This window comes from Molossus molossus, unplaced genomic scaffold (genome assembly GCF_014108415.1).
Source record: "Molossus molossus isolate mMolMol1 unplaced genomic scaffold, mMolMol1.p scaffold_m16_p_21, whole genome shotgun sequence".
NCBI lineage: Eukaryota > Metazoa > Chordata > Mammalia > Chiroptera > Molossidae > Molossus > Molossus molossus.
The window spans coordinates 5,642,166-5,658,762 of NW_023425357.1; the positions used below are offsets into that span (position 1 = coordinate 5,642,166).

A 16,597-nucleotide genomic window follows, 5' to 3' on the forward strand; every position below is an offset into this window, starting at 1 on the left:
GTGAATCCATATGGCCCAGTATTCACTCTCGTTAGCTCTGAACCAGTCACAGTGGGAGATAGGCTATGCCCAGTGGCTTAAGCCAATCAGGGCCACCTCTATACTGGGTCAATTCCAAAGCTACCAAAGAGAAAGAAGACTGTGGGAATGATGCTGGGGAGGCACCACCAATGACCATGACCCTTTGCCCTCCATGCACCCGAATCCTTAATGACATGGACACCTGCAGGCAGAGACTTTGGAAAAAGGCGTTTATTGGTGTGGTGGTCTCAACACTCCCCATGAATTGGAACACACGGCACCCAGGGCCCTCCCGCCCCCTCCCTTGTCTCCCTCCCCCTCCCATCCCCATCTCCCGGACCCTGGGAATGGAAGACAATGTGGGATGGGGCCCACGCCCCTGTCTGAGGTACAGTCACTGCCCCTTGCCCCCCTGCCCCTGCTCTGCCCTCGTCCCTCCCAAGCTCTGGGTGATGTGGTTCAGGGTGGGTGTTCATAGAGGGTCTCCCGGGAGTTGGAGCTGGTGACTTGGCATCTTGGTCTGGGCTTGGGATGTCTGTGTGAGGCCTCTCTCCCCAACTTTGCGTGATGTGGTGTGCCAGGGTGGGGTATTCCTACAATCAGAGAGGCTACAGCCTCTCAGTGTCCCTTCCTGATGGCAGTTGTCCACTCTTAGGGGAAGACAGTTGCCCACCCTTGGGGGAACAACGGCTGGTCACTGGCTACAGCTGGAGCCCGGGGGGCTATTGCTGGTCAGTCGCTGGTGTGTGTGTGTGTGTGTGTGTATGCGCGCGGTCAGGTCAGCCTTTGGGAGGTACAGTTGATGGAGAGGCCAGGGAGTAGGAGACCAGCAAACCCAAAGATGTGGGCCGGCTGCAGGGACGCGGAGGACAGCTGGTTGGCGCTGCAGGTGGCCAAAGGAAGTGGGGGTCGGGCAGGGCAAAGCACTGAGACAGACAGGTGACCACAGACACCAGCCTGACAGTTGGATGGAAGCACCGATTAGCCCAGAAGGGCCAGAAAGTCCAGGGAGAGGGAAGACTGGGAAAGTGGGAAGGTCTCAGGTCGCTGAGCCAGCGATGGAGCCTCTGGCTACAGCAGTTGGTAGTTGACAGCAGGGGGACCCAGAACCCAGATGGAGATCTCCCACCTGCTCACAAAGGCTGAGTGACAGCCTGACAGGTGAGTGCAACGCCCCTCCCCACTCCCAACCTGCCCAGGCGACACCTTTCCAGCAGGGGTGGCCGGGGGGAGGTGTGCGTGCATATATTGGGAAAGCAAGGGGCTTGAAAAACCTCCCCTCACAGCTTCTACCACGAAGTCCCCACACCTACGTCCAGCCCCAGGGGAGAGGCAGCAGGGTTGGGGCAATGGATGTGGGCATGTCGGGGAGGGAAGATTTTGAGCCCCTTCTCCACCCTGCCCCCCCACTCCCCCAACACACATATACACACGTGCAGGCTCACACGCACACACCCACTACACACATGCGATTCAGTTGACAGCCTGAGCTAAGAGAAGGGTGGGAGTGGCGGGGGTGGGTCACAATCAGAAACGTGAACGGTGGCGAGAATGGCTGTAGAAAGATGCATAATTTTGCGTTATCCCTCACAGTGATGGGTTCTCTAAAGATCTTTCTTCCTCCTCCTCTCTTCTTCCTCCGTGGCTGAGCTCTTCGCCCCCTTGAGACCCACGCCGCTTGCTCCCCCTTTTTTCTCTTGCTCTCGGCCTCAGGCCCCCGAAGGGAGAGGCGAGCTGCACTGGGTTCTTCCTACATCCTCCACCACAGCCAGCCCAGGGCAGAGAGGAGGGTCAGCGGTCCCGGAGGCCTCGGGGCTGAGTTCTCCAGCGATCCGGGGCCTAGAGAAAGAAAGAGGGTCATGGGAGGAGGCCTGGAAGGGGGACACCCATGTGTGTCTCTGCCAGGTGGCTGTCTGTGCTGGTCCCTGAGGGTCTCCTTTGAGGTTCTCTCTCCAGAGGCCATTCTGAGCCTTTCACTCCATGTGACTGTTTTGCATCTCAGCATCTCCTGGAGCATCTGGCTCTTATTTCCCTGATTTTCTCAGATCTCCACCTCTCTGTCATCAGCCTGGGACTCTCGATATCTTTCTGCCATAGTTTCCATTTATCCAGCACTGCCACCAAGCATCCTACAGGCAGCATGTCCAAACCTGCACCCTTGGTTTTTGTCCCCCAGACTGACTGCTGCCCTGTGTCACCCCCACTGTTTCTTCACTCCAATGCTTCAGTTCTACATCCCATCCACCCCGCTGCTCAAGCCAACTTTGGAATCACCTGACCTCCACTTCCCTCTTCCTGCCACCTCCAAAACATCTCCCTGATAGAGACATTTTGTGCCACCCCCGACCACTCCAAGCCTGGATCACTACAGTAGCCTCCCCTCTGGCCTCCTTGCCTCTATTGTGCGCCCCCCATAGCCCATCCCTCAAACAGCAAAGTGATTCTTTTGAGAAACGTCAACCACCCTCCATTCCCCTGTTTAACAGCCACCAGTGGCCTCGCCCTGCAGTAGAATAAAATCCTAAACCTTGACCATGGCCGGGGGGACTGGCTCTCCCTTCCTCTGTGACCTCAGGTTCCAGCGATCACTTTGCTCAGGTCGTGCTGGCCACCTGCTGTGCCTTTGCATTCTCTGTCCCCTGGCTGCAAAGCCCTTCCTGCGGAACTGGGCAAGGCTGGCTGCTTCTTCCCATTCAGGTCTCAGTCAAAAGTTACCCGCCCCCAGGAAGATGTCTCTGATGAGCTTATCTAATGTTACCATTTCAGCCCAGCCCCAGTCCTATTATTATAAGGGGAAAGCCTATTATTTTTTTTCTTATTTATGTGTATGTGTGTTTGCTTTTCATTTTATTTGTCTACTTGTTTATTGCTTTTCTGCTACTACTAGGACCGTAAGTCCTGTGAGCCCCTAGACCTTGTCTCTCTGCACTGCTGCGTCCCCAGCACCCAGCGCCCAACCCTTAGTCGGCACCCAGTGGATCGATAATCATTACAGCGATCGGTTTCTTGTTCAGTCACATTGCTTGAGTCCCAGCGTTCTTCTTTCCAAAGGTCTGGGTAAGTCTGGGGGCGTTCCCGGCGCCTCCACCGCCCCGGCCCCGCCCACTCTCCCAGGACCCCGCCCCGCCCCGCCCAGGCCCCGCCCCTCCCGCCGACCAGCGCTTAGACGCACGCAGGAGCCGCATGGAGGCGCTGGACGCTCCTAGCCGGTTGGCGGCGCGACACGTGTAGTTGCCGTAATGCCGGGCGCTCACGTTGGCGAAGAGGAGCATCGAGCGGGTGCGCTCCGTTTGCACCTTCAGGCCTTCCGCCGTGCCGCTGCTCAGCCTGCCGGGGACCTGGCCGTGAACCCTCGGGGCGCAGAGCCCAGGCCCTCGACTCTCAGGCTCCCCAATCCCCCAACGCCCCCAACAACGCCCCCGTACACACACACACACACACACACACACACACGCATACGCGCGCGCGCGCAGACACAGACCTGGGGTCTAGCTCCCTAAGGATCCCGGGCCACTCCCACCGATGCCCCTCTCCAGGCACCCCTGCCCCTCAACGACACTGGACTCTCCCGCTGTGTGCCCCTAGTCTCTAGGGGCTCCCAGACTCTGCTGGATCCCAGCCCCAAAGGTCTCCTGGAGCTTCCCCGCCAGACCTTCTCCCTGAATAGGAGATGGAGTTCCAGCACCCATCATCGTAGGCCCCAAGTCCCAGTAAGTCCCCACTGTCTCTCTCTGGGGCCAAGCGGACCTCATCCCCTAACAGCTGGAACCCACCCACCCCCATCCCCGTACTAGGCACCTGGGACTGTGCCACCTTCCGCGCGCGCGCAACGCCCCCACTCCCCGCCCTCCCGCAGTCCAAGGTAGCAAGGACGCCTGTCCTCCCATGGCCGCCCCGGTGCTGTCCTCACAGTCTGTCATCCTTGTACCACTGGAAGTCCGCGGGGGGCACCGCCATGGCTTCGCAGCGCAGGAGGGCAGCCCGGCCCAGGGCCGTGCGGGCGCTGGTCACGTCCGTGATGGTCGGAGGATCTGGTGACGGGCGAGGGTCAGCGAATTCTCCTAGCCAGATGGGGCCCAAGGGGTCCCACCCCTGCCCCCTCCTCCCTCCTCAGGAGCTCAGGTCCCCTGCCCTCTCCTCCCTCAGAGCCTTCTTGCGCAGGGACTCGGGGCCCGCCCCACTTTCGTGCGCACTGCCAGGGAGCTCACAGTTGACGGTGACCAGCACGCGGCGGCTGTCAGGTGCAGAGTTGACCCCGTTGTGAGTCACGCATTCATATTCCCCAGCCTGGCCCCGCTGGATGTCGGAAATCTCAAGGATCTCTCCCTCGGAGATGAAGCCGTCTGTGGAGGTTGGGAAGGGGAGGGGGCGAGGCCGGACACAAACACTTAACACGGGACAACACGGGCACAACACGGACACACATCAGCGGGGCGGGCACCGCAGGGCCTGGAGTGCCCGGGGCCAATGGGAGATAGGAGGGGCTTGCAGGAGGGGTGGGGGCGCTGGGATCTCCTGCTAGGGGTGGGGCAGGGAGTGAAGATGGGGCTTCATAACTGGAACCCAGTAGGGAGGGTCCTAGAATTTGGGGGTGCAGGGATCCGGGGATCTGGGATACGTGACTCAGATCATGGGGCTCAAAGGACCCAGTGGGGAGAATCTCAGGGTCCTGGGGCTCAGAAAGATCCAGGAAATACAGACCCAATGGGGGAGGGTCTAGAGTTCTGGGATATAGCTCTTGGGGTTCGGAGAATCTGGATCTGGTCATTGGAATCAATAATCTGAATACATGGGGTCTTAAAACAGATCTGGGCTCAGAAGACCCTTTGGGACTTAGGGTATCTGGGAAACCAGGATCTCAGACCCAGTAGGGGAGGATTAGGGATCTGAGACCTAGTTATTGGGTTCTGGGCTCTCAGGGGATCCAGTGATGGGCACCACTGGTCTCCAAAGACCCAGTGAATGAGGATCCAGAGATCTGGGAAGTGGTGGTGGAGATCCAGGTGAAAGGGGCTGGGGGAGATGTCAGGATCTGGGAAGTCACGCTCAGGCACCTTGGCACTATATTCGGGGGTCGCCTACAGCAGTGGTTCTCAGCTCCATCATCAAAATCACCTAAAGGGCTTGTTCAAGTGTAGTGGGGGGTTGGGGGGGTGGGGGTGATTTCTAGTCATCCAGTCTGGGGCGGGCCCAGGAATGTGCTTTTCTGGCGAGTTCCCAGGTGCTGCTGATGCTGCCATTTTGGGGACCACACTTTAGGAACTGCTGGGCTGGAGCATCCAGCAGAGCTGGAGTGATGTGACCAGGAGGCAGGAATGTGGGCGGGGCCACTGGCTGTAACCTGGCTCAGGGCATCCAGTGGCAGGGATCTGAGTCCAGGAGAATCCTGTGGCTGATGGGGAAGACACTGTGGATGTTGGCGGTGGGGACCGGATGGAGCAGGGGCGGGAGGGGTGTGGCGGGGGTCTCATGGGTGATTTGGCGGAAATGGCCCAGCTCTTGGCAAAGCGGTGAAGGCTCTAAGGATGAGGTCTGCCGAGGAAGTCATGGGATTGGGGTGGGAGGGGAAATTGAGTCATCACAAGGGTTAGAGGGATCGGGAGTGGAGGAAAGAAGAGCTCTGGGAACCTAGCTAGGGATTTGGGGAACGAAGGGCCCAAAGTGTGGAGCAGGAGAAGGGGCGCTGGGCCAGGGGTGGGAGCCTCACCTCGGAGCTGCCTCCAGGTAACCGTGGGTTCCGGCCGCCCCACAGCCAGGCAAAGCAAGTTCACATTGCCCCCCTCATTCACGGTCACAGGCGAGGAGATGTTCACAATGCGGGCGGGTACTGAGGGGGAGGGGAAGAGGTCAAAGACAGGCTGGATATGGGCTCCCAGGACCCAGGAGTCCAGGTCTCAGGCCCCCCCCCCCCCCAGGCCTAGGAGTCCAGCTGACATTCTCTCTTTCGTTAAGGTAAGATTTCTGTTTCTCCCTGGCCTCTGGGTCTAGTTTCTTGTCTAACTTCTGTGTTCCTCGGTCTCTGTCTCTCTCTGCCTTCATCCTAACTTGGCTTTTTCTGTCTTCTGTTGTGAATTTGTCTCTCCCCACCTTTATTTTTATTTATTTGTTATTATTATTATTTTAGAAAAGTAACTTATTTAACAAATAATCGCATGGTCTTACGGTCTGGTAAACCTCAGTGTTACAAAAATGAACTCATGCCCGGCTGGTGTGGTTCAGTGGTTGAGTGTGACCCATGCGCCAAGAGGTCGCGGGTTCAATTCCCAGTCAGAGCACATGCCCTGGTTGTGGGCCAAGTGGGGGGCATGCAGTAGGCGGCCAGTCGATGTTCTCTCTCGATGTTTCTATCTCTTTCTCTCCCTTCCTCTCTCTCTAAAATCAATAAAGAAAAAAAAAAAAAAAGAACTCATTAAATGCTTACGGCTACCCTCTGGGGTAGACGCAACTCTGTTCATCAATTCTAACATGTGTGGGTGTTTTTTTCACCCCACTTGATCATGTCTCTAATCTGGATGCCAGAGTTTAATTGGCAGGTTTTTGTTTTTTGTTTTTCTTTTCCAGCAGAGCATACAATAAAGGTGCCCCTTCCAAATAAGGATGTCTTAGGTTCAATTCATGTGAGGAGGTTGAGACCGCCCTGCCCGCTCAGGGTCCCTCAGCTGGCGGTGGGAGCTGAGGTTGGAACCCAAGTCTGGCTCCCAAGTCGGGCTCGTCCCAGCCCTGCTGAACTGTCCCTGTGTCTGAGTTCCCATCTCTGTGGGAGCTCCCTCTGTCCAGCCCATTTCTGATCCCGGCGAGGCAGCCTCATCCCTCTCTCTTCCTTCTGCCCCCTTCTGCACACCTGACTCATTTGCTCCCTGGGCGCCTGTACAGGCCTTCCTTCCCCGGTACCAGCTCTGCACCTGGCGGACGGTCTCAGCTCAGACATTATGTCTGGGAAGCCGCCTCTCCTTGGATAGTCACCTCCAAAGGAGTGGGCACAGCCTGATCGGTCCCTTCTCTATCCCCAGTGCCTGGAACAATGCCTGCACATAGTAGGTGCTCAATTCATGGGGCTGAGCCAATGAATGTGATCTTCCCGTGAGCACACCTTCCCCTCACCCTGTAGCTCTCCTGACGTAGAAGCTGCCACACTGAAGGGTCTGTGTGACTGTTCCTCCCTCTTCTTGGTTGAAATCCGCAAGGGCAGGCTGTGTCTGCCTTCCATGTGGGTTACCCACGATCTGCCCCTCCCCCGCGCCCTCCCTCGCCACACCCCCGGCCGCGCCCACGGGGCTCACCGTGCACGATGAGGTAGACCTGAGTGGTGTAGGGCTGGTGGCGGGTCTGGAAGGAGCAGGTGTAGAGGCCCTCGTCGCCCAGCCCCACCTGGGTGATGAGGATGGAGAACTCCTCGGGCGTGTTGATGAGCAGCCGCACCCGCGGGTCGCTGGTCCAGCGGTCGTTGCCCGCGTACAGGATGTTGGAGCGGTTCAGCCAGGCCACGCGGGTCACGTGCTCGTCGATGAAGCAGCTGCGGGGGAGGACGAAGGGAGGAAGGTTCTTCTTTCCCCCACCTCAGCCTGGTTCTCCTGTCGCAGGAGCTTGGAGGTGGGCAGGGAGACCCAGGACATCTCCAGGTCCCACCCCAGCCCTATGAGGTAGAGGTGAATGTGCCTACTTTACAGGTGGGTAAACTGAGCCCCAGAGGGAAAGGTGTGAGCTCAAGTGTACATAGACTGGTAGCTGATGGTTATGGAGTGATTTTTGTGCCAGAGACCCAAAAAGAGGACAGGCACTTCGGGAGAGAGGGAAAGAGATAAATATGAGGGACACAGACCCAGAGAGAGGGGACAGGGGCCCAGGGAGAGGGGACAGGGACCCAGGGAGAGCAGACAGGGACCCAGGGAGAGCGGACAGGGACCCAGAGAGAGAGACAGGAACCCAGAGAGAGGGGGCGGGACCCAAGGAGAGGGGACAGGGACCCAGAGAGAGGGAACAGGGACCCAGAGAGAGGGGGCAGGGACCCAGAGAGAGGGGCAGGGACCCAGAGAGAGAGAGACAGTGACAGGGACCCAGAGAGAGAGAGAGAGAGAGAGAGAGAGAGAGAGAGACAGGGACCTAGAGAGAGAGGGGGCAGGGACCCAGAGAGAGAGAGGAGAGAGACAGGGGACCCCTCGAGCGACGAGGGGCAGGGACCAGAGAGAGGGACAGGAGGACCCAGGAGAGAGAGAGACAGAGACAGAGAGAGAGAGGACAGAGAGAGGAGAGAGAGAGAGAAGAGAGAGGGACGGACCAGAGAGAGAGGGATGAGAGAGGGAGACCGAGACCAAGCGAGAGAGAGACAGAGGACCAGAGAGAGAGATTGAGAGATGAGAGAGATGAGGGAGATTGACCGAGAGAGAGAGACAGAGACCCAGAGAGAGAGAGAGAGAGAGAGAGAGAGAGAGACAGGGACCCAGAGAGAGAGGGCGCAGGGACCCAGAGAGAGGGGACAGGGACCCAGAGAGAGAGAGAGACAGGGACCCAGAGAGAGAGAGAGAGAGAGAGAGAGAGAGACAGGGACCCAGAGAGACAGGGACCCAGAGAGAGAGAGAGACAGGGACCCAGAGAGAGAGAGAGAGACAGGGACCCAGAGAGACAGGGACCTAGAGAGAGAGGGGGCAGGGACCCAGAGAGAGGGGACAGGAACTCAGTCTGGGGGACTGATGATCCTGGCTCTCATTTATTAAGCAACCACAGTGTGCCATGCTCTCTCAGCTCGGGGTGTGGGGTCAGACCCTTAAATCCCCACAACAACCGGACACAGTGGTGACTGTACTTCCACTTATTTGACAGACAGGGACGCCGAGGCCCAGAGTCCGTGCCCCTGCTGGCCTCTCCTGACAGGGAGGTGCGGGGCTGTGCCCAGGTCAGGATCGCTTTCCGTAGGGAAGGGAGAGGGAAGGACCACGGTCGCAGGGAGATCCAAGTCCCGTACCTGAGGGTGGCATTGTCGCCTTCGCACACTGTGTAGTTGTCGGCGGGAGAGCTGAACTCCAGGCTCTGGGACAGCAGACCTGTGGGTGGGAGGGCAGCTCAGCACCGTGGGGACACACACACGCCCTCGCACACACATTCTCCACACCCACTGCACTCATGGTCACTGATGTTTCCAAAAACACACACGGCAGCCACACTCAGAGAAGACATGTGCAACATGTATCTCCCTACAAGCCCGCACTGACTCAGACAGATGGGAACACACAAAGTACGCACCTCCAGAGACACCAAGACCATATCTCAATCATAGCACACAAACACATGTACACAAGACCAATGTACACCCCCACCCACACAGTCACACGTGTACACATATCCACAGGTACTGTGTACAGAGACACATACTTATACACACAGACACATATACCTGCACAGATACACGTGTATGCACACGCACATACATGTATGCACACATATAGTTATAGTGAAGAGACTCACACAGATTAGAAATGCACAGATACATATCCATACAAGACACACATACACAGATGCACACAGATATACACACAGATGGACATGGGTACACACATATCCAGATGCATGAGTACACAGATACACACAGAAACATGTACATATGCAACCAACGCATGCAGACACACATGCACATGTTCATTCAGAAATACATAGAAAGGCACACACGTGGAACAGGCCACATGCATTCAACACCCACATGTGCACACATACAGATACACACATGCATGCTTATGTCCACCAGACACACATCTACCACAAATGCACAAACATACCCTTAGGCCTGATGCACAGCCACACACAAACCTTTGCACACACAGCATCTACACAGACGCAGCTGGGTGCCCATGCTCACCGGGCACACTGTGCGGGCACAGGCCCACGCCCGCCTGCACACTCCAGTGCAGCATGCAGGCCCCATTGCCCAGCAGGGTCCCCACCCCCACCCATTCATCTCTCTGTGGACCGTGGCCAGCGGGCTGGACCAGAGCCAGCAGTGGGGGCTGGGCAAGTGGAGGCGGTCGGAGATGCACAGGCTGAGGAGAGGAGGAGGCCGGATGACCTTGGACGCCTCGGGAGGGAGGGCCCTGCCCTGCCCTGGGATGAGGAGCTAATTAATCTGATGAATTAATTGCCTGTGCCACCCAATGACTCCCGAGGGCCCTGTCCATCAGCAGCCCCTCAGGACAGGGCTGGGGCAGAGCCAGTCGGTGGGCAGCCCCTCACCCTGGCCTCTCCCACTCACTCCTGGATGGAGAGAAGGGGCTGGCCCTCCCCGCTGTGCAGACTGGACACTGCCACACACAGCCTTGTTGACAGCAGGAGATGGCATATAGACACACCCCCCCATGGACACACCCACAGCCACCAGGGCCCAGGAAAGACACACAGAGCCAGCACCCGGCCAGGGAACAGTCCCACACTCAGTCACAAAAAGTGGTGCTGGGCCCTGCTCAGAGGGACAGGCTCACACACACTCAAGGTGACAACACAGCCCGAGACACACACCCAGCAGAAGGTCAGTTAGAAAAGACAAGTCTCTCTTGGGAGCACTCTGTTGTCACGCTCAGGCACAGAGGGATGTCCCAGGCCAAGCAATGTCGCACACGGTCACCCCACCAGGTACGGTACAACCCAGCTACACCGACACCAACAGCCTCCCCCACACAGGCAAAAAGTCTACACAGGGTCACAGCCCTACCCAGGGGGCCATCTTCACACACGATGGCCTAATCCTGGGTGACACCGCCAGCCCGAGGGCCATGCTCATTCCCAACCCCACTCTGGAATTTTGTGCATGAAGCTACAGCCTGTGCAGTGACACAGCTACATCGTCACAGCCTCTGAAATACAAAGGGGCTGCTCTGGGCCAAGAGTCAGGCACACACAGTCACGCTGTCACCTACAATCAGATCACACATGGCCACACACACACAGAGGATGTCATCCTGCCCAGTGGAGGATGTGGGGTAGCTCCTCCCACCGCACAGCCACGACAACCAAAAGTGCCTCCAGTCATTGCTAAATGTCCCCTATGGGCAAACACCCCCCTTCCCCCAATCAGGGGGACCCAGCCAAGGTTATTGAGGGAGCTGTCCAAGGTGCTGCACAGCTTTAAGGAAACCAGGGTTCCTGGGCTCAGCTCCTGACTGCAGCCAAGGGCCACTGCATGAGCTGGGCCCACAGACCAGGGCTCCGGAGTGAGGAGCGGCCCCCACACCAGCAGCCAGGACTCTAACCAGGACAGAAATACAAACCTACAACCCCCTTGCCAGAGGGGTCTTTCCAACACCCAGAACTGCCTGGCTCCTCCCATGGCTCCCTGCTGCCACTGGACAGTCCCAGCCCCTCGGCCTGGTGTCCGGGGCCCTGGTGTCACACTCCTGTCTCATCTCCCTCAGTGCATGTGGGGCCTGGCTCTGTCCAACCCTCTGTCTCAGTTTCCCATCAAACTCTTCCTTTCTTCAGCGACCTAATGGAGTGGGGCCTCTCCTGGGAGAGATGGTGTGTATAAGCCCAGGGAGCCTTGGATCAGGGTCAACTGCCTCCCAAACCTGCTCCTCCAGGGCAGGCCATTTCTGTGTCCCCAGCATGCCCTGTTTGTGGCCTGGCAGGGCAGTACCAAGTTTCTTGAGGGCAGAGCCTGGGTCTGACTCTCCAGCATCTCCCGGCACTGGTTCTCACCCTAGAAGGCCTTGGGAAATATCTGTTGATTGAGTGAATATAAATGGATGCCTTCGCCAAATCTTGAACTCCTACTCATTCTTCAAGACCCAAACTCAAGTGCCCTGCCCCCGCTCCAGGAGGACCTCCCTGAGTGTTCACCGCCGACAGTCTCCGCTCTCTGGAGTGGGTACACTTTGACTCAGCCGTGACAGTGTCCTCCACCTGACCGGGGATTCCCCAAGGGCTCGGATCTTGGCTGTGTTCCCCAGAGCTGGGCTTACCTCGGAGCAGGGAAGTGTGTTCACAGAGGAAACAGACGGTCTCTAGAGACTGGCTAAGAGAGTTCTGAGGAGCCTGAGCTGAGAGATCAAATGTCTGCCCCAGCATTTCCTGGCTGGGGAACCCCCTCCACTAAACTGAGTCTCAGTTCCCTGATCTGTTAAAGTGAGAAAAACAACAGTTCTCCCCTCTGCGGGTTTTTGTGAGGGGATCCGCAAGAACACGCTGGTAAAATGTTTAGCTCAATGCTTCGCGTGCAGAAGGGGCCCCATAAATGCTAGTTGTTCCATATCGCACCTTCTTTTTAAAGAAACATCTATCGTTATCCCTGGTCTGGGGTCAGTCTCCCGGGGGTGGGGCACGGGACGAGCAGGCCGCCTCTGGGTTGTGAGTTGCTCTGTGCCTGGCACCCACTCCTGACAGCTGCCCCTCAGCGTCTGCTCCGACACCAGCGTAAACAGGCGCCTGAAAGAACAGACTGGGGAACCGGGCTGCCCCGGTTCAAGTCCCAGCTCTGCCCCTGTGCTGCACAAGTTACTTCCCTTCCCTGGGACTCAGTTTCCCTACCTGTAAACAGGGGATGATCATCATGCCTCCCTCATGGATTGTGGGGGGAGGAGTAAATGAAGTCATTCAAGTAATGGTTCCATACAGAACCTGGTGGTTAAGTGCCCACTAACAGCTGCCTGGTGGGATAATTTTGGGCAGGTGCCAGCGGGTCTGGGGGTTCAGTGGTGCCTGGAGGGACCCCGTGGGCCTCAGCCAGTCCAAACTAGCAGCCCTCATGCCTATTTGATAAATCAAGGGATGAAGGTTGCAGGTGGGAGCTCCCCTCTTCTGAGAGAGAAGGGGATCTCTAAGAAGCCAGCTGGCTTGAGTTAGAGATAAGAACCTCCTATCACCCTGGGAAGGAACTTAGGCAAAATTGGGACCCTCCAATGGAGGGATGCTTGGATTCCACAGTCCTGGAACCCACAGATGGGGATCCCGAGGTGCAGGAGTGTGTGAGCCGGTAGCAAGAAGCATGGCTGGCCTGAGGGGACGTGGGGACATGCTGGGAGGGGTATGTGGCTCTGGGAAGGAAGAGCTGGGGCTTGGCCTCACGGCCACGGAGGAGCCCCCAGACCCCTCTTTCTTGTTGCTGACCTTGGAAGTCCAGGGGCCTTCCCATCACTGATCCCTGGAGTCTGAATGCCTTGGAAATCTCCACTGGTCCCCACCTCAGGGCCCTTGCCTCTGCGGTTCCCTCGGGGTCTTCTGAACTCTGACTCTACTTCTTTCATGGTCTGAACTGCGCTTGAGGCTGCTCAGAGATGCTCCCTGGACCACCTGAGCTCCTTGGCCAGAGGCGCTCCCTGGACCACCTGAGCTCCTTGGCCAGAGACGCTCCCTGGACCACCTGAGCTCCTTGGCCAGAGACGCTCCCTGGACCACCTGAGCTCCTTGGCCAGAGACGCTCCCTGGACCACCTGAGCTCCTTGGCCAGAGACGCTCCCTGGACCACCTGAGCTCCTTGGCCAGAGACGCTCCCTGGACCACCTGAGCTCCTTGGCCAGCTTGTCCCTGATTTCTTTCACGTTACCCGTCACTCTCTAGAATGACCTACTTACTTGCTGGCTTGTTTTTCCATTTTCAGTTGTGTTTTTTTTTTTTATCTCTCTCCGTCCCACCAGGATCTAAGCTCCGTGAGGGCAGTGAGTTCATCTGGCTGTAGAGCCCCAGAGCCTGGGACAGAGACTGTGCTCAGGAAATATGAGCTAAATGAATAGATGAGGCCAAGACCACAATCCAGACAAGCTGGTGGCGGCGGCGGTGGGGTCGGCGGGGGGCCCTGGTCCGCAGGCCTGGGTCCACACTGCCTTCTCTAATACGGCCACACTGCTGGCCAGAGTGTTTGGGAACAGCCCTGTAGACAAACAAAGCCAGAACAATCCCTGCAAATGCCCGAATGGAGGAGAAAAGCCAACTGCAGAGCAATGGGTTTATTTCGTTTCTGTCTTGAAAAAAGCACCCACACACAAACCGGTCCCTTCCCCACGTGGAACGCTGCGTGTGTGACAGAGACGGCTGTGGAAGGACAGCAGGTTGGGGAGGTGTGGCCGGGACACGCAGACTGGGATCCTGCAGGAATTCCTCCACCAGGTGGGAAAACAGAAAGAGAGGAGAGGATGCAATGTGGTGTATCTCCCGTGAGCTTTACCTCAGAGAGCCCCAACTGTCAGTGGGTGGGTGGGAGGGCAGGTGGGGCTGCCTTTCTGCCTCCTGGTTCTGTTTCAGCTCCCCAGCCGCCCCCCCAACCCACCCCCCAGGGCCCCCAGTTCTCAGATGGGGAAGCGGAGGTCGGGAGGTGGAAAAGCATGTGACCTAGGTCATAAGCCACCTCCTGGCTCCACTAAGCTGCCAGGATGTGTGATGTGTCAACACCAGAATGTCTGGGGTCCAGAGGTGGAAAGTGAGAAGTTATCTTGAGAATCAAGGGACAGAGAAAGGGTACCAGGAGGTGAAGGGAGAGGAAAGGGAGTGAGGGGCGGAGAGGAAAGGGCTAGAGACAAGGACAGGACAGGGAGAAAAATGAGAGATGTTAGTGCCTGAGAGGGGACGTGAATTCCCAGAAGTAAACGAGGACCAAGGCTCCCGGGAGAGAGCCAGGAAAGGACAGAGAGACACGTGGTGTGACAGCGGGAAGCATATCCAGAGGCAGGGAGGGACAGATGTGAAATTGTGCTGAGACCAGCAGGGATGGAGAGATGGAGAGACCCAGAGACAGAGACCCAGGGAATGTCCCCCAGAGCCAGGGAGCCTCCGGAAATGGCTGAGATGCCTACAGGGACTGAAAGTGACAAGTGACAGACAGACAGAGGCGGGCAGTCAGAAAGTCAGACAGTGAGTCAGATCACTCGGAGGAGCGCTCAGACCGTCTGCGCAAGGCCCCGAGTGCTGCGTGGGCCGGCTGACCGCTGACCTGCACGCACGAAGCTGCCGTGGGGGTGGGCGGCTGCAGGTGCGCTCCTCCGGGGACGCGGGGCCATACCCGGTGTGTGTGGGCGGGAGGCCGAGAGCAGCTGCCTCGCTGAGGCTGTTGGGGGCTCTAGGTTGTCCCCCACTGTGTGTCCCTGACTCTGTGACCCTTGTTTGGAGGCAGGGCCGGCGCGGGGTTGGAGGGAGCCCTTCAGAAGCGCTGAATTAACTGTTCCTGGCCTCCTGCCTCCTTGCTCACCCCTCCCCTCCTCGGGGGGCATCTCTTGGAGGTGGGCGGCAGCCCCCGCTGGGGAGACACAAGACCAGCTGCACATCCTCTATTCAGAGACTGCCCGGTGCACCCCCTGAGACTCCACTTTCACTCTCCCTCCCTGCTCTACACACCAGCCCCCCGCCCCCCTCCTGCTGGGAGGGCTGACATTCACCCTTTGACCCTGTGTGAGTCCTTCCCTTCCTTCTCAATCTGCCGGCTCTCATCTTCCAGTCTCGACCCGGGGTACTCAGACCAGAGCTCCCCACATCTGCCCCACAGCCCAGCACCCCAGCCTCCTGGATCCGCATTCCCCCACATAACTGCAACCCCCAAATACCAACACTTTCCCCCAACGTACATGACCCAGCTGGGAGACCAGACCCCCGCCCCCCTCTTCTCCTGTCTTTGGGACTGAGGTCTCTGGACACCCCTGCCCCCTCCTCATACTGACTCTGGGAAGACCCCATCCCCCCACCTTTGCCCACAAACGCCAGCCCCAGGCCTCAGGCTAGGACCCTGTCAGGGGCCCTCTCCAAGCAGAGAGAAGACCCCCGATGGGGCATCTCCTTATCCCTACACCCCAACTCAGTTCAGAGATCCTGCCTGGGGACCCTTACTTGAGCGTCGGATCCTCCTCCCGGACCCCGAGCCGCGCACTCCCGCCCCAGGCCAGGGCCAGGTGCCCGCGACCCTCGGGCGACCCGGGGGGCAGACCTCCGCCTCTAGGCCCAGGGCCGGCCCCGGGACCGGACATTCCCCCCCGCGCGCACGGATCCAGACGTCTGAGGACCCCGTTCCCAGTCCGGATATGCAGCCCCCGCCCCCGGGCCCAGACCTCGGCGACCGGGGGCGTCCCCTTCCCGGTCGGCGGACGCAGCCCCCCGCCGCCCCAGTCCCCGCCCGGGACCCCGGCGTCCCGACCGAGCCCCCCGCCCCCGGCGCTGCGGTACCTCGGCTGATGACGGCCAGGCCGGCCAGGGCGGCGGCGGCGAGGAGCCGGAGCCGGGCCCCGGGCGCAGGGGGGGGCATCGCGGCAGCGGCGGCGCGAAGGGGGAGGGGAAAGGGGGGGCCGTCCCGGGGCGCGCGAGGCCTGGGGGAGAGGGGGAGGGGGAGGGGGACCCCGCCAGCGGCTGCACCGGCCCGGGGGGGCGGCGGGGGCGGGGGGAAGGGGCTGGGGGGGCGCGACGAGGCGGCCGGAGCTGCTGCAGACCCGGGGAGGGGGGCGGCGCTGACGGGCAGAAAGGCCGACCAATCAGGACAGGCGGGGGGCCGGGGAGGCGGGGCCGAGGGGGGTTGCTTGTGGGAGGGAGAGGCCTTTGTTACTGCGGCCCGGCCCCCACCCCCTCCCGCCCCGGGCGTCCCCAGGTTCTCCCCCCTCGATCCCCAGAATCCCGGCTCTGAGACACT

At 59.0% G+C, this 16,597-nt stretch overlaps 1 protein-coding gene across 1 annotated transcript; it reads right to left on the reverse strand.

The window, feature by feature from the left end:
- Positions 1–1,457: 1,457 nt before the first annotated feature.
- On the reverse strand, positions 1,458–16,219 carry IGLON5 (IgLON family member 5). Its single transcript, XM_036274066.1, has 8 exons — positions 16,141–16,219; positions 8,981–9,059; positions 7,302–7,534; positions 5,729–5,848; positions 4,230–4,364; positions 3,932–4,052; positions 3,194–3,348; positions 1,458–1,860 (listed from the first exon to the last, which is right to left on the reverse strand). The coding sequence occupies exons 1-8, from the start codon at positions 16,217–16,219 to the stop codon at positions 1,772–1,774; spliced, it is 1,011 nt and encodes a 336-aa protein (XP_036129959.1). The 3' UTR covers positions 1,458–1,771.
- Between the last annotated feature and the right edge of the window lie 378 nt (positions 16,220–16,597).